The 18088-nt window shown below is 39.6% G+C and overlaps 1 protein-coding gene across 3 annotated transcripts in view; it reads right to left on the bottom strand.

Moving 5' to 3' along the window:
• The window catches only part of LOC101862610 (protein lin-9 homolog), a 36424-nt gene that overhangs the window by 4084 nt on the left and 14252 nt on the right, over positions 1 to 18088 (bottom strand). For all 3 annotated transcript variants that reach the window (XM_013087941.2, XM_005108115.3, XM_035972352.1), the window contains exons 3-16: positions 17097 to 17129; positions 15677 to 15708; positions 15093 to 15197; positions 14428 to 14573; positions 13329 to 13454; positions 12724 to 12881; positions 12141 to 12274; positions 11138 to 11266; positions 10372 to 10410; positions 9476 to 9580; positions 8479 to 8559; positions 5574 to 5699; positions 3302 to 3400; positions 2570 to 2656 (exon numbers count right to left, since the gene is read on the bottom strand). In XM_013087941.2, coding sequence (XP_012943395.1) covers positions 2570 to 2656; positions 3302 to 3400; positions 5574 to 5699; positions 8479 to 8559; positions 9476 to 9580; positions 10372 to 10410; positions 11138 to 11266; positions 12141 to 12274; positions 12724 to 12881; positions 13329 to 13454; positions 14428 to 14573; positions 15093 to 15197; positions 15677 to 15708; positions 17097 to 17129 — 1400 coding nt within the window. The remainder of the gene's footprint in view (positions 1 to 2569; positions 2657 to 3301; positions 3401 to 5573; positions 5700 to 8478; positions 8560 to 9475; positions 9581 to 10371; positions 10411 to 11137; positions 11267 to 12140; positions 12275 to 12723; positions 12882 to 13328; positions 13455 to 14427; positions 14574 to 15092; positions 15198 to 15676; positions 15709 to 17096; positions 17130 to 18088) is intronic.

The following is an 18088-nucleotide window of genomic DNA, read 5'->3' as shown; positions in this document are numbered from 1 at the left end:
CTGTTACAATGAGAGGGAGGGGACCGGTGCGAAATGGGCGTTATACCAGGATTCTCGTTATAAGGGATCCAGTAATAAATTCAAAGGAAATAATACAGTAGGCCTGATCTATGAGTTTGGTGTTCTGTTTATTTCTTTTTGTTATCTCCCCTGATGGTGATATTGTTCAACATGACCTCTTGATCTTCCTTGGTCAAAAATCTTATTGGGTTTCTATCTCTAGCGCTTGTAATGTTGACAGAAAGAGCTCTAGGCTAACTCGCCTGTTGTGTTGTTCCCCCCCCCCTCCCATACACACACCCTGTGGTGCCTTCCGTCTGCTTGCGCGCTTCACACATTCGCTCCATCCATCACAGCACTGTGACCTCTCCATCCCAGCATCGGAGAAGTGACAGGTATGGTAGTGGTAGGCCTAGATAATCTAGACTCGGCTGGTCTATCATGTGATGCATTCTGCTTGTCTGCATATACCACACCCTTCCCACTCATTCACTCCGGTCTTCATTGTTGGCACACACGGACTATCCCATTCTATGTTTCGTTCAAGGAGTTGATGTAAGGTCCTTGGTTTCGCTAGATCACCAACAAGTTTCTCAACTGGTGAGGTTTTATCATGTATAACTGGCATATGCGCTGTGCACAGTAGCAGCAGCAATGTTCCGCTATAACCAACTCGCATGTTTGTCTGATTGCGCTATAGCAGTATTTAATTTTAAAAGATAAAGAAGGGAACAAAAAAAGGGTTTTAGAATAGTGTCTTTATAACAGACTTCTCATTATTTCAGGACTCGTTATAAGCGGACTCCGCTGTACTTAAAACCACACACATTAAACATCATCAATGACTGCCAACAGGCAGCCACAAGTTGCCTCATCTTAGTGTGGTCATTTTAAGTATTTTATGACCCCAACCACACAATTTTTAGACCTGCATGTGAGCCTCATCAAGATCGTCTGAAAATTTTACTCACACCACACACCACTTCTCCCCTCCCCCCCAAAAAAAAAACAACCCATTCCTCCCACAAGAGCTTTTGTGTGTGTCAATAAAAAAGCAGCACTTGTAGGGGTACATGATGGGGGCATCAGCCCCCAAAAAAAACCTGTAAAGGCCCTTCAGAAAGGTAAAAAAGCCACCAAAAGTCAACAAAAACAAAAAAAAACCCACCCCCCAAAACAAACAAGTAGCATAATGGCCTACATTTGCTATAATAGGGTTTGATACAATAACACAAAAGAATTGGAATATGAATTGAATCCTCCATATAGTAATCTACATAAATCTAGATCTAGATCTTGTAGAAAAGTGAATAAGAATAGGCCTTGAACGAAATCCGCATCCGAACAAAGGAACTCAGCTGAGTCTAGAAATATTCTAGATCTAGAATCTATTAATTTACGCACCTGATGAAATGCACTTTTACCAACATTAACATTACAGCACAACCTATAAGAGGGTTTGACAAAATAGAATTGGAATATGGATCCTCCATAGAGGTCTATAGTTATCAATATATAAATCTAGATCTAGATCTAGTAGAACAAGCGAGTAGATCTTGACCTTGAATGAATCCACATTCGAACAATCAGTCAACAGACTAAATTCTAAACGGCCGCTTAAGCTTGAAACTGAAAGTAGATCTAATTTACGTCGTTGTCCTTTTTCATATTCGTATTTCTGCTCATGTTCCGACAATTATGTCGGAAATGCCGACGTCAGCAGTCAGCACGAAAACGAAAGTGCACACAAAGCCTACCAGAGAAAAAGGGGGCGCTGCCGATTGGCCAGGCCCCGCATGTTGTCTAATACAGGTGGGCTAGTGGGCTTAGCAGCCATAGCACCGCCCAGGTCGCCGGTCGGTCGCAATTGTCAAATTTCAGACAACTGTCGGAAAACAGGCAGGTCTAAATTTCGATCATTCGGGAAACAGGCTGCTTGACCCTGCCTGTTATGGCCAACCTCAACTGAAAAAGATATAGCAGTCTAGCAGACAGACAGAGAAGAGAAACCCCATAGACCCCCCTTCTTCTGCATGAAACATCACACCACAAAGCTAGTAAGAGGGTGTAGATTGACAGTCATAATGGAAAGATTTTGAACACTGACTGCTCCAGCCAGAAAAGGTTGAGAGAACACAAATACAGGACTATAGACTATCATGTGGACCATACAGTGGCCATGCTTCTGGTGTCCTGTACATTCTATTCAGCTTCTGACAACCACCAATTTTGCTGTAAGGTTCTTGGGAAAGGCACTAAACACAAATTTTCCTCACTTTATCCAGGTGGGAATGGGCCCTTAGTTGTAGACAGCAAAAGACCTTGTCAGTTTATTATCGGCACTTTATTAGCTGCAAGTACTGTATACTTCTAAGCAGGCAAAAAAAGTTTCAGGGTGTTCTAGGGCCTGCTGGGGTATAATAATAATAGCTGTAAAGCACACCGAGCATACTGTAGAGCATTATCATTATTGTTTTTATTATCATTGCAACAATTTTTTGTTACTATTATTATTATTATAAATACTATTATTATTATCATTATTAGGTTCAATATTAGCTCCACTCACCCTGATCTGAAGCATTATAGAGGTCAAGTCCGACACAAGCTTGAGCACCCGTTCATTGTTAGCCGTTCTTCTATTTTGTAACATTCCCTGTAGTGGACAAAAGAAGAAAACCTTTTTTAAAAAAAAGAAAGAGAAATAAAAGACAACTTCACCGATTTCCATTGAAAGATTTGATTAAAAAATCAATGCCCTGTATAACACTCAACATAATATAATGTCAAAACAAACAACAACCTCAACAAGTAGAGCGCCATTAACATTAGCCACAGAGCAGCCTCAAACTACACACCTGGTGCTGATCTGTCTGCCCCAGTGACGGCCCATCTGAAAGCTCCTCCTCCCCACTAGTTCAATGTTCTTTATGATTTGTAATAACTAAGCATCCCATTGCTGACACTGATAGGTTGATGAAAAAAATTATTTGAGTTACCAAAACTCCAGAACACAGTTGATGATATGTAAATTCTAAAGACCAACAGACACTTTCTGAGACAGACAGAAAAGTGTGCATGGACTACTGGCTTAGCTATTTATTGTCAGTTCTCTGAGAAAAAAAAAAGCTCCAAAAGGTCATTCAACCCCATTTTGATGTAAAGACCAATTTGGATGGTCTTTTTTCTTTTGACTGACTTTTATTGTCATAATTCAATAACATTAGAAACCTGGAGAACAAGATTCTTATGAGAGCAGCACTAAGACACAAAAGGAGCAAGAGGTCAACACCAAACACACCCTGCATATCCTTGCTACCGTCTCCTCTGCTTCAGTGTCACACTTCCTCTTGATCTCGGACGGTGGTTCTGCTGGGGTCACACCCTGGTCAGGGGAGATCTGTGATAGAAATAAGGAGGAGAATGAACAATTTTTTTCTCTCTCATTTTTTCTGAAAAAAAAATTTCAGTGCTATAAATTTTTTGTAGGAACAATAGCTTCTAGAAGCTGTAATAATGTTAGCTTCATTAATCAACTCCAGTAAGCAATAAGCAAGTGGTGAGAAAGTGCAGGCTCACAACAATGTCAAGTATGAGTCTGTGACACAGTGTTGGGGGGGGGGGGGGGTGTTGTAATCTTGAGGACCCTTGCTGCACAGTAGTAATCAACAATGGTGTTTTCAATGTCTCTGCCTTTCTTCTTTTTGGTAAAAGTACAGTACTTCTTCTTTTTTCCTTCGTCTGGTACCCTTAGGATGACGAAGAGTACTTTACAGTAAATGCATGTATGAACAGATCAAATTCACACAGAAGTAGTGTTAAAAATGGCACTTGATCTTCACCATGAATGCAGACCTGTTGATCAGAGACCTTTCCTACTGTCTAGTACACTAAACAACAAAATATCTAACGAAGATATGTGCATTCCCCAGGGGAACTTTCTAAGACTGTATATATAATAGAAAAACATACAATAATACTTGCATTTATACAGCAAATATCCATGCTCTACAGCATGCTCTAGGCACTTTAAAACTGTTGTCACCCCCGCAGACCCTGGAACACTCAAAACTATTCTTGGCTTCCCTAGAAGCATACAGTGCAAGCAGCGAATTAAGCACTTATACACTACTAAACTGAAAAGATCTTTCATCAATTATAGCTGGGTATCCATTCCCACCTGAATGAAGTGACGAAGATTTTTTAATTATTTATATTATAGTAGAGGGTTTTACGGCATTTGCAACTGCATAAGGTCATATGAGCACGAAGGGGTGGGTGTCAACAGAGAAGTCTTTACAGGGAATCTGACTTACTCTGCTCACCTCTCTAGCTTCAACAGCACAAGGTCTGCTTCAACTATCAAGGCACCCCGGAAATAGCAGGTCACAAGAGTGACAAACATATAAAAGAAGTAGAGGAAAATGACAATAGTAAGGATTAGGAAAGAAAAGGCAGCAGTTCCCTGTTGTAGTTCAGGCAGTTATGAGCATGACATTGTCGGATCAGCCCATTTACAATTCTACTGTGCATTAGAACGAGAAATGTCCCCCCTTTGGGAATGGCCTAAAGACACTTCAGTCAGTGGCACTGGCCCACGTGAAACGTACTCTCGGACCAGAAACAGCCGCACGAACATCATAATTGCGACCGCTGACCTATCCGATTTGGTTTTCAAATATTCAAGAACTTTATGCATTTTCCCAGGGCAGTTCACAGATTTCCTCATACTCCCGGGTCTAGCAGGTTCTTATAACATTAAACTATTGTCGACTGAATTACCGTAAATATCTCTAACTTAAACAAGACGAAACGATGGCGAGTACGGATTCTTTGCTCAGGAATTTCAGTAGCCCTATGCTATCGCACTTTTTTTACGGATGGAGTTTGTGTGGTTATCAGGGACAGCCTTGCTCAAAATCAGGGACACTGAGTAATTATCAGGGACACCTTGTATTTGTCAAGAAAAACTTGCTGCCTTTTCGGTTTCTTTGCTTTACTTGGTCCAGAGTCGAACTTAGAACTCATCGCCGAACGTTTTGACGCCATTTTTTCAAACGAATGAAGAAGCCGAGAGCCGCGCATGCGTATCAGCTGACTTTGTCGAAACTGCACACCTCCCAACTCTCCCGAATTTTTCGGGAATCTCCCGAATTTTTCGGGAATCTCCCGCATTTTCGTCATTTTCCCGAGCAACAGAAGGGTAATTTTTTTGTTTTAGAAGTATGCTTGCCAATTTTTTTTTCCAGGACGGTCGGTCAAAATCCGCATTTCCGGGACAACAGCGATTTTTTCAAGAAAATCCGTACAAAATACGGATGGCCCGGGACAGTGGGCAGCTATGCAGAAAGTATGGATTTACGTACAAATACGGAAGATTGGAAGCACTGCACTTTGTAAGCATTCTCATTTCCCGCAGAAGCCTTCTCAATAAACACTGAACTCTCTAACATGAACTATATTCAGCAACCAAAAAGACCAGTAATGGTCTTCCAACCGCCCGATGATCAATCAATACGCTTTGTCCTTTCAAAAAAAGGAAAAACAGCAACAATCCTTGACAACACACTCACATCTTGACAATATGTCTGCACACCATTGAGATATTCATTCAGATCCTTGTTCAATTTCTCTAATTCCACAACGATGCCAGCATAAGTTTTCTGGAATGCTAGAGAAATAGGCTCTTGAAATGATCTCTGAAATGAAAAAAAGAAAGAATATCTATATTTCTAAACAACCATCAAAATTCTTTCACCTGAAAAAGTATCAAATTTCACTCTTACTAATCCATTCAAATATACAAGGGTCATTATACATATATCACATGCCCCCTTCAAACACATGCATGATATGCACACACAAAACTAATTACAAAACGTAATTTAATTCTCTCACTCTCAACCTCCTTTATATCTGCTCATTATATCCTATATACAAAAACTAAAGAAAAGTCCTCAGCCTCAGCAAGACTACACATCAAGCCAAGTCCCTGGGTTGTCTGCCACACAGGCTCAACCACCTAATCAAAGTCAAGCCTGCCACCTTCTATGACCAGGATGAACCAATCAACAGGCAGCTGGTTGGACTAACAGAAAAGAGGCGGAGCCTGCACTCTGTGCGCAAGGATGAGCTCATCATAGGACTGATCAGTAGCTAAGTTGAAATTTAGATGAAATTAGCGCAATAACATCCATATTTCACCAAGAGTAGTAGGAGGATACCATACCACACAAGAGTGACAGCCAACCCCTAGCATAGCAACTACAGAGTGCCCAGCAATATTTCCTATAAAAATTTACTGCCGGGAAAAAATTTACTACCCAGCAAATCAAGCCCCACACCACCTCGAAAAAGGGAGTTCATCTGCGACACCAATAACATTATATTATTATTACATAATATTTGGAACGAAAACAACACACAACAAAGTCCAGTCGATAAAATGGAGGATAGACAGACGATAAAAAGCTTGGTCGCAGCTAGATTTAGTTTTAGTAAGGTTTTTACAGCACTCGCAACTGCAAAGGTCATATGAGTGACAAGGGATGGAGGTCAACAGAGAAGTCCAAATGGGGAATTAAGCTTCGACTATCAAGGCACTCCGGAAATAGTAGTTCACAAGAGCGACAAACATACAAAAGAAGTAGAGAAAAAGATGACGATAGCAAAAAAATGGACGGAAAAAGTAGCAGTTCCCCCTATGTTGGTCTAGCACAGAATGAGCACGACATTGATAAATCAGCCCATATTTAGAATTCTACTGTGCATAAGAACAGGTTAATATCCTCCCTTTGGGAATGGCCTAAAGACGCTTCAGTCAGTAGCACTACCCTGGTGGTGGTAGGAGGGGGAAGTGGGGTAGATTTAGACCTAATGTGTACACACAAGGGGACTGCCAAACTGGCTTCTCAATTTTCCAGGGGAGTCATCCATTTTCCAAGGCCATGTTAAATAACATGCTGCTCTAAACGCCAGATGGCGTAATGGGTAGTAAGTAAGTAAGTTACATTAACAAAACAGACAGACACACACGTAAAATATATCCAGTCAACAACATGTCAGTGTCGAACTGGGGTTTTCTTTGACTGAAGTATTTCAGTCTGTCATAATATTTTCCTCTCATTATTATATATTTTTAACAATGAATCCTGCTTTGAGCGTGGGGGGGGGCCTTGAACAAGAATTTCAAGAACCAGTCTAGGTGTCACGACTCATATTATGAATGTAAAAGACAAGAATTATTACTCAAACTAAAAGTAAAGCAATAACTTGACTGGCTCAAGTAGACCTATTCAAAGTGAGAGGTGTAAGAACTGTGGGATGGCAAGAGGCAGTGACATTGAAAATCTGCCAGTCTTGAACAGAAACATACAATATTGTTCTAATTTACTGTCACCCAACCAATGAAATGTGAACACTTTATTTCAATAACACGGCTTACAAAGTATGAAGGATCCCAATTCAACAAAAGGCCTGCACCAATGCACGCTTCGCAGAGGGCTCTAAATCTAATCAAAATTCTGAAATTTGCTTACAAGTTTTTGTCCTCTGGTGTTGCCCTCAGCCCCTCCCCCCTCTCCTGAGTGTATCTCTAAAAAAAATCAATAATCCCTGCCCCATAGTCCTAGATCTATACTTCACAATACTCAGACTTTTTAATGAACTCTGACGACCCCAACAAACGCCGGTGCTCACCGATGCCGTATTTTTATGGCGCCTCGTGCGAAGGTTCACTGACCGGTCACGATGGCGAACCCGGCAATCTAAAAATCGGAAAATCTTTTTATTTTATTTTCACCCCCCACACATACACACACACAAATGACAGCACGGTGACGAGTCCAAGTAATGATTAATTATTTGCACGGCGACACAGCGTTTATACTGTACAACCTGCATGTTACAAGTGGTGCGTTATCAGTCTATCGTAGGCAAATTTCTGGGTGGTAACGAAAGCAAAAGTAAAGCTTGATTTTCCCGATCAAGCCTCGGTATCACATACACTTCCGCCTGCCGCCACAGCCCAAGTCGCCTTTTCGCGAGAAACGTGCTCTCAGACGCGGAAAAGGTGAACGAATATTATATCACAATCGCGACCGGCAAAAACAAAGTCATGCAGTGAAGGCTATGGTTCACTGAAAAGTCTTGCTGGCTTCATCACTCAGTATGCTGGCTTATTTACGACGGTTTACCAAATGTTTACTACCTTCCAGGCAAATTTACGACCTTTACAACCAGGGCATCGAATTTATGACTTTTTCGCCATTTTACGACCTTGCTGGACACCCTGAACTACTGCCAGTACTATCAACCACAAGGAACAAATTCACTGGCAACATTTTTCTCATTTTTAAAAAAACTCAAAAGCTCCACCATTTTTAACTAACTTGACAGAAAATTCCCAGCACCAAAACAATCAGTATATCAGTTAACCATGTTTTAAAAACGGTTCTGAACAACACATAAATCACTCACCTTTTTCTCTGTAGTTGTATTCATATCACTAAGCTGCTTTATCCACTCTTTTTTAACTTGCAATATTTTAGACAATCTTGTCTGAAAACAAATAAAAATTGATTTAGTCATTATGGAGGCATAAACAGACATCATGCTCATTGCAATATACAATATATATAAAAACACCAAAGAAAATGTCAAAGTTAGAGGCCATAACATCCACATAAGTGACAAAGTTGGTACTCAGACCTGCCACTCCATGAAATCTAAAAAACAGGATTTTAGAGTTAAAAAATCAGGATCTAGTGAAAAAAATCGGGATCAACGGCAAATCAGTCATAAGGGGAACTGTGGAAAAGGGGGTGGGGGTGGTCCCGGTTCTTTATGAGGCGAGTATGCAAGACAAAGCTTTTTGAAAACTGAAAGACAGCATTATTATATGAACTCAAATCGGAGTTGGATAGACTGGGGGAGCGCAGGTTGCACTAAAGCTGAAACTCTCGTAGTCTTGAAAATAGCTGACACATAACTCTAATCATCCAGGGGAAAAGTCCGCGTTTTCATACAGTAACGTTTGACTTCCATCGCAAATACACTCAAGGTATCCCCCCCCCCCCCTGGAAAAAAGATCGCGCCAAGGTTGTTCATTTATTTTTTTCTTATTCCTTTTCCCTCAATTAGATCTAGTACCTGTATCACGGCACGCACTTTAAGCCCAAAAACGGTCATGAAATAAGTAACAGCAACAAAGTTAAAAGATGTCGGCGTAGTTCTCGACCACAACCTCTCCATGTCCTACATAAGTCAGCTTTGTAAAAAAAAATTCAGGAAAATTGGAAGCATATCTTCAGGAACATGATCAACTATATTCATAAAAACAGGATACCAAAATTCTGACCAAACACATAAGACATGTATGGAAGTGTCAGTCTCAAAACTTATTTAAAAAATAGGCCTTCATTTTCACACTACAAAATAGTAATCAGGTCATCTCGTTAATACAGGAATAACTTACCACCAGAACTAAAAACTTGATAGGGAAACCTCCATATGTTCCACCTTCCAGACTCACTAGCTTCCCTTTAAACGGTGAATGCGTCTCCATGCCTTCAAAACCAAGCTGCGAAGACAGATAAAATGGAATGGTGAAAAAAAATTCATCTAATGATCACTAGGGCATATACTCTATATTTTGTTTGTTCTAAGCAAGGTGACTGGCAAATTCAACTCTTTCTTAAGAAAATGTGAAATAACCAGAAAATATGATCGAGAAAGATAGAGATGAAAGACTGGAAGAACAGTAGGATCAAAGTCCAACTGCCTGCATTGGAGTTATCCCTTCCGATAAACACAGCACGACAAAGGATAAAACAATTTCATAGCAAATGTTTGCTGTTTAAGAACTGTACAGCTTTTCCTGAGTTCATCATTCGAGCTCACTATCATCTCAGCAAAGAGCCCCAAGAGGCAAGCAACAAAATTTCCCTTGCAGCTCAGCAAACTGAAAGGTACTGAAGGGTGTTACAAGCCTAAGTATCTCAATGAAAAAGTAACTTACAAAGAAAGAAAAATTCATTTCTAACCTTGAGTGTCTAAACAACAAGAACTGTTGGTGCCCATATCACTTGGATCTCTTCATGATTATCTTCAAAATGAAGAATTCTCTAAGCAAGAGTTTTACAGCATTTACAACATAAATAGGTTGTGTAAGTGCCAAAGATTAAAGGTTTTACTACAGATTTACATTTTTTTTAAACATGGAGGAGAGATAAGGATGATAGGTTTGGATAGAAAAGAAGGAGCAAACCAAAGCACACTCACCAACTGCTCATCTTCATTATGAGAAAAATATCTCAATGACACAAGCAATGCGACAACACTAAGAAAAAGAAAGTTCTTTATTAAACTTACAGATTTGAAAGGTCGTATACACACATCTCCACCGGAAGTCTGAGGAAAACATATTTGTACGATTTAAAAGAGAAATTCTGTACACATAACAACCTCATGAACAGCCGCACCTTTTAAACAATAGAGAATTTAGCATTGCACCATTAATTGATTTTTTTTTAAAGCTCCACTGCTAGAAACAAAAAATAAATAGGAAATAGTTGCTCACTGAAGTGTGCAGCATTTCCCGAGGGTGAAGATATATTTTTTAAAGTAATATTCACTACTATCCCCCCCCCCCCCCCCAAAAAAAAAAAAAGAAAAAGAAAAGAAAAGCCAAAAAACCCCCCCCCACCTCCTTATTCAGAAAAAGAAGAGCCAGTTCAACAACTGTAGATTCCTGAGCCAATTGAACAACCGTTGGTATCCTGACTTATTCACAAAAAACAGCAGAAATGAGATCCACACATGAACACAATGGTAACATCACAACAAACAGTCTTATTCACCACTTAACTTTCTTCAATAAAAAAAATAAGCTCAGCTTAATCCAAATCGCTTTCATCAACACATCTGGACCACTGCTTTAGTGTCAGAGTCTTGAAAAATCAGCTGGGGCAACAATCCCTCTTCTAATCAATAAAAGAATGATAGCAATGGAATAAACAACCAAACTTATTTAATGCATTCTCATTTCAATGTTTCATAATCCCCACAACATAACATAAACAAGCAAAAACATGTCAAACACAGAAATCAACAAACATATATAATTCACCCGACTCACAAATGATGCATTTGACCCCGTCACAACTCCAGGGACAAATTTAGGCACTGTGTTAATTTGCTTGATGGGCTGGCGTTTGGGCTTCTCTTGAAATGCTGAGATGGAAATGCTGTCTGGGGGTTCATCACTCTGAAAACAAATGGAATATTTATGGGTTACGGAATGCCTGGTGAAATCTAAAGAAGGTTGACACCAGTGCATTTGTTCACAAAAGTTCTCATTTGAAACATAAAATGATGAGACCAAATAGGCATGCAGGGATTCAAACAATGCTCACTGACAATCCTTTTAAGGCCAACCATAACTGAATTATTCACATCCCCAGGGCAGTGCTACTGACTGAAGTGTCTTTAGGCCATTCCCAAAGGGGGATATTAACATGTTCTTATGCACAGTAGAATTGTAAATGGGCTGATTTATCAATGTCATGCTCATACTGTATAGGAACAACATAGAGGGGGAACTGCTGCTTTTTCTTTCCTCTTCTTTACTATCGTCATTTTTTTCTCTACTTCTTTTGTATGTTTGACACTCTCTTGTGAACAGCTATTTTCAGGGTGCCTCGATAGTCGAAGCAGACTTTGTGCTGTTGACTTCTCTGTTGACATCCATCCCTTGGTGCTCATATCACCTTATGCAGTTGTAAGCGCCGTAAAACCTTACTAAAACAACAAATAATTCACAGACCAATTCATAGTTAAAGTGTGAATGACACAACACAAACATTTAGAAAGAAGACAAGACAAATTTGGAAATGTTAATAAATCATCTCGACCAGCAGATACCACAAAAAAAAAGTCAAAAACATTCCCATGGTGGGTTCTAGTTCTACAACTAATAAGTACTCCAAACAATTGCAGCTCGGTGAGAAGTCAATAGGGGCTAGCTGTAGAAGTCCTTTCATCAATTAACCATCAGTCAGATGAGGCTTCACTATTGTCAACCCGACATCCTTTGAAACTTCTAACCTTCTGCTAACAGTGGTCAGACTTAAATGACTCACCAAAACTTCATAGTCTGGTATTGAGTGTGTTCCCAGCCCAGGGCGGTCAAAGTCCACTCTGTAGGAGTTATCAGCCGTATCCAGAGCAGCTATTGTGCCTGTAAACAACCCGTCTTGAGGCTTGCGTAATCTCGCTGAAAAGGCATTTTAAAAAGAGTAGCATTACAAAATTCTGAACCGTTGTTTCAATCAGCCATTTCTGGAGAACAAGACACCCATTCAACGCTTTTATTTCATTCTTATAGAAAAAATGGTGATCAGAAGTCACACAATTACCAGGCCATGATGTGGAGACCTTGTTCTAGCTAAGCAGCTTACAGAGACGACGCAAAAAAAAACACATCTCACCACAGACTTAGACAAAATACCGAACAGAGACAAAATCTAAGCAAACCACACCCGCTACTAAGCCAAGAAGTAGACTGGCCAGTTTTCAAGGAAACAATAGGTACGTGTAGCAGACGGAATCACTAAATCAACCAGAGGGGTGTGTTTGGTTCAAACACCATTGAAAGAAAAGGATTTTTTTTTAAATTTCAATCATCAAGAACTCATCAAAACAGTATCGCAAATGTATTCTTACCTGTGACCTTTGTGCCAATGACAAGGTGCAATGGAATTTCATTTGGAAGCTCTTTGATGGAATTAAATTCTGTAGTTTTTCGTTGCTGAAGCTGCCTTATCTTTTCCCTTCTCTCCTCCAGCACTGCTCTCTCTTCTGCTAAAAACGCTGGAGAACATCTGAAAAATAAATAACACAGGCATAAAAAGTTGAACCTAATTTGCCCACTAATCAACACAATATTTTCTTTTAAAAAACCATACACCAACATTAACCCTTTGATACTTTTCTACAGCTCATTTAAGTGTTGATCTTATCTATTTATCTCATTGGGTTTTTTTGTAATATCAATATGCTGGTGTATATTGATGATGCTGTTTCATATTTTTCTTTTTCTGTAAACACACATCAATTTAGGTGCGTGTGTGTCATGCCGATATTTCTGTACTCCAGGGTATCTGCCGTGTTGCGTTCATAACAAATTTCGGTACAGAGGGTTCAAAGGGTTAGAATTCAGAACACGCAGATTTGCCTAATATAGAACAGTTATGCAAAGGCACTTTTCTTCCTAATCAACATTTAACTTCTGCACATTTATACTTTTACAGAACTACACATGTACCCACCTTCTTGGTTTTCCCATAAGTCTGCGTATCTTGTTCCACTCCACTCGCCTAAGCTTTTTACACTTGAGCTGGGGGAATGATTCTCTTAGACAAATGCAAAAATCATTTTCTCCAAGGAACAGTGGGCTGTGGACACAAATAAGAACCAGTCATAGCAAGAGCAGTGAACCTACTGGACTACCTCTTTATTCTTTCCTGTGGGTAAATAAGCCCATTCCCAGCTACAGAAGCTTTTCCTTCTTCAAATATCTTATCCAGTCTTTAAGGTGCTTTGGTTGGTTTGAGTAAAGAGAAGGACATCGAATCAATAATAGTCATTCAATTCAGAAGGAAATGAAAAAAGCACAATCTACCAAGGGCACATTCCAACTATCCACTTATCCAAATCAGACTTCAACAATTCTCAATACTACTCACAATACATATGAGAACGGGGCTGTTAACAAATCTTGCGCTCTCTTAAACAATTCAGACTCACAGTCAATTAGAAAAGAAGAACTAACAAAGCTCACAACACCATTCTATAATAAAATTATAAGCCCTGTGGATTAAAAAAATAAGACTGAAACACTGTTCAAAAAGTCCTACCTATTGATACACTCCTCACAAACAACATAAGCTGTAGTATATAATCATTAATCCTTTCAGATTGAAGGCTTGCAGGGGAAGTTTTTCAAATCAGTTCTTTTGTCTCAGTCTGTCTCTACCAAAAATAATAATAAATAGCAGTTGTATAGCACATGTCCCCACTCGAAAGCAAGCTCTGTGCGCTTTGCACTATATTATTACCCCAGTAGACCACAGAACAATCAGAAACATTCTCAGCTTCCCGCGAAGAATGCAGTACAAGCAGCTGGTTAAGCGCTCAAACACTAACAAACTGACAAAGGCCAAGCACACCAGTTTCCAGCTAAGTGAAATAAAGAACTATAAAAAGAATAACAACGCAAAATTTTCTCCATTAGTTGAAAACCAAACCAAGGTATTTCGACACCTAACTACTAGACTAAGAAACCCTCACATAGAAAACAGGTGAAGCCAGGACAAACAAGAACAACAAAGGATAAATATCTGAAAGTTTACGACACATTTCACTCACGCATCAATGTTGGAGTAGAACCATTCATAGCACACCCATTTGTGAGCTTTAGGCAACTTGAGCAGATTCCTCAGTCGCATCCCTGTGGCTTGAGCAGCTCTTTTGTCCAACCCTGCAGACACTGGGGCTGGTCTAACTGGGGCAGGCTGACAGAGAATGAACAATGGTTTTGTTGACATTTACTTGTTTCTTTGAGTAAAGAGAAGCACATTGTCAAAATAACCATCATTTAGAGAAAGGATGAGTAGACAGATAAAAAGAGACAAAAGTAGGAAAGAAAAGAAGGGTAGGACCTATCAATAGCATCCTCCAATCAGGCCATCCCATCAGTAAAGCATCAATTTTTTTTACATTTGAGTGCTCTATACATCCAGCCCTACATACGAGTTATGAATTGGATAGCAACAAAAGATGCCCTCAGCACAACACTGACTTCATACACCTCAAGACAACTCCACAGGGCACAGAATCAGTGCCTTGCTTACAACAGGAATTGTCCTTGAACTGAGCCGAGACACACCTTATGTTGGCCTAAATAAACTTAAGTGTTAATGTTTTAGCAATGGAAAAGTCTCCGAGTACTACAGAATATTATTTGAATCTGTGCATTACCCAAATGTTTATCTTCAAGGCAAGATGTGCACAACACTATCTGAACCACTTACTGCTGGAGGCTGAACAGCTCTTCTTTTGGGAGTCCTTGACACTTGGTAATCAGTTTCTTCATCATCATTGAAAAACCTAGCATTCTTTTTCCTGATTCTGCTTGGCTGTAAGGCAAAACACAATAGATTCAAGTCTTTACAAAATATAAATGGTGGAAGGCAGGAATTGTAACTTTGAAATCCTTTTTTAAAAACCTTATTCTTATTTGTACACATGCAGTTCAGAATATACACAAACAGGATATACTTTGGTACAGGATCAAAACTAGAAACACACATCAGCTGCATTGCATAAAGGGGGAGACACTTTACAATGAATAAATACTTCCCACATTACATCAGAGCAATGGTCCCTGCATAAAAAAGAAGACACAATTAAATACTTCCCGTACCAGATTCAAACTTATGTGTCCAGTGAAAAGCTTAACCATTACTCTACAGCTGTTCATAATTTTCAGAATAAACAGGAAAGCACAACAAGCATTTCAATAATCTGAAATTTACGAGATTTCAAGAGTTATGTCAAAGACTCCAGCTCATAGAAAGATTAAGGGTGCTAACAAGAAAATTACATTACTACTTACGTAATGCCCAATTCTCTGTGGTGAACCCAACCCTGAAAGAAAACGAGAAGAAATATCAGTATAATAAAGAGACTGAAGAAAGGAGCTGAGCAGGCAGGTGTGTATTCTTTTGTGCTTGTGTGTGTGTTTATGTGGTGTGTGTGTGTGTGTGTGTGTGTGTGTGTGTGTGCATTTGTGTGTGTGTGTGCGTTTGTGTGTGTGCATGCGTGTGCATGAGTAAAGATACAAGACTTGTAAACCTTTGCGGACAAGTAGACAACATACCACTTGTTTTTAATTCACATACTTATCAAACACCATAAAAATCTTCAGGGGGCTCTCGTGGCCTAGAGGTTAAGGTGTTGGCCTCTCATTCAAAGGTCCCGAGTTCGAATCCGGGTAGCGACCAAAAAATTTTCTTCTCTAAAATTGTCTCCTTTCCTGCTCTCTAGCAATGTTCTGTTGTCTGCTTTCATTTCCACTTTCTGCCCCCCACCCCCTCACCTCCTTTGTTCCCTCCTCTGGGCTCCTGACTCTTTCTGCAGCCTTTCTACTGTTACTCCTTGGCTCCTCCTTACTGCTGTCTTTCTGCCACACCCCTGATCTTCTGGTAGGAAAGATCTACACCTAGCCTTCTCGGACAAGGGCGAAAAATCTCGGAGGGCCCGTGTGCAAGTTGCGCACGTTAAAGATCCCTCGGTGGTCTAAAATCGATAAGAGTAGGCTTCGGCCGCCACCCGAGCAAAATTCAAAATTTCCTACCAACTGAAAATATTAGGTGTGTCCCACGCGCTCATATGACCTTATGCAGTTGCGAGCGCCGTAAAACACTTTACAAAACAAAAAAACAAAAAAAATCTTCCCAGAAACCCTGAAGCGTGGTCAATAAAAATTTATATTAGAACATTCAACCATGATCAGACACAATGAAACGAAGATAATAATGATCAAGATTAATCCTTTATCCCATCCAGCCCCATGCGCATATATTTTCAGCAGCGCTTGTACAGGTTCTCACCGTCCCAAAAGCGTATATTCTCAGTTTCGGGGGCTACCGAATTTTCGCATTTTTCGAAATAAGCCAACCCTCTTAAACTTTAATCTTCATAATAATTGTTCAATTACCTTTGAAGATTACATGTTATTATCTAAACCTCATTGCAAAGACACTACCGGTACATCATTTTCATGAATGCATGTCTCTTTTTCTGAAATACTGCTGTATTGGCTGGGACTGGGGTTAGGGAGTGCACAAAAATGGCTGGCGCTGGAAGGGTTAATAGTTAATAGGGCCACTCTACATTTTGCACCTCCGATTACTGTAAAAATAAAAGTTGTAACACTTACATCTGATATATATATAATACTATTTTTTAATACCCCCTTTACTACCCATCCCACCACCCATATTCAAACTTCAGGAAACAATAATAATCCTTACCTTCTTTGAGACTGACCAATGCTTGAGCAGAACCTGCGCAAAAAGTTCAACAAATCAACAAAGAGTTAGTTACCTTAGTAATTTTGCATCATTCATCATCCTCGTTAGAATCAATGTCAATACAGGGAAAGGGCAAAAACACTTTCCAATTTGTCAACACAGAAAAAAATAATACTGCTTAAGTGTATAACTCTTTCTGAACTTTCAGATAAAGTTAAGTATCCTAAATCACCTAGAGGTTGGAAAAGAAACTAATCATAAAAAGAAAAGAAGGCGAGATATGTAGTACACCAGAGCATCAGCCAATCACCCACAAGGAGGAAGTAAAGAAAAATTATCTTTTAGTTTAGTTATATCATAATTATAAGAGTTTTTCAGCACTTGCAACACAAAAAGGTCATAAGTGCCGAAGAATACCAGAGCACCCACCAACCACCCACGAGAAAATGTTCTACAAAGAGGAAAAATCACCAATTCTCATTTCATATTGTTTATCTAAGGATTTATGAGACTACTTGCAATTGTCCACAGAGCAAGAAAAACAATTAACATCAGACCACTTTTTGTATATGATACTAATTATGTCAAGAATTTGAGCTTACAGAGTTATTAACTGGTCAAGAGTCAAGCTACAGGAGCAGAAGAGTCAGGAGAAATTATTTAGGGAAAAAGAAATCGAACCAAACAAAACCGAGATTCTCCAATGGGCACCATTGACATTGCCTCCTTTTAATATAGGGAGTGTATACAGACCCGGTAACCGGGAACTAAGTCACGAAGTATACAGACCCGGTAGGGGAACTCTTTTGTGAATTCGGAAAGTTTCAGCGCCCTCTTGGCTCAGGTTAGACCTAGACCTAGGTTCTTCTAGATCTAGATCTATGGCCTAGGTCTAGATAGACAGACATAAATCATTGATCTAGTTTCGAGGTTAGCCTAGATCACTAGATCTAGATATCTAGATCTAGATCTAGATCTCTAGACCTAAATGA

Source organism: Aplysia californica, unplaced genomic scaffold, assembly GCF_000002075.1.
Source record: "Aplysia californica isolate F4 #8 unplaced genomic scaffold, AplCal3.0 scaffold00661, whole genome shotgun sequence".
In the NCBI taxonomy this organism is placed as follows: Eukaryota; Metazoa; Mollusca; class Gastropoda; order Aplysiida; family Aplysiidae; genus Aplysia; species Aplysia californica.
Note: the sequence above shows the minus strand (reverse complement) of the source record. Positions and strands in the feature narration are given on the sequence as shown.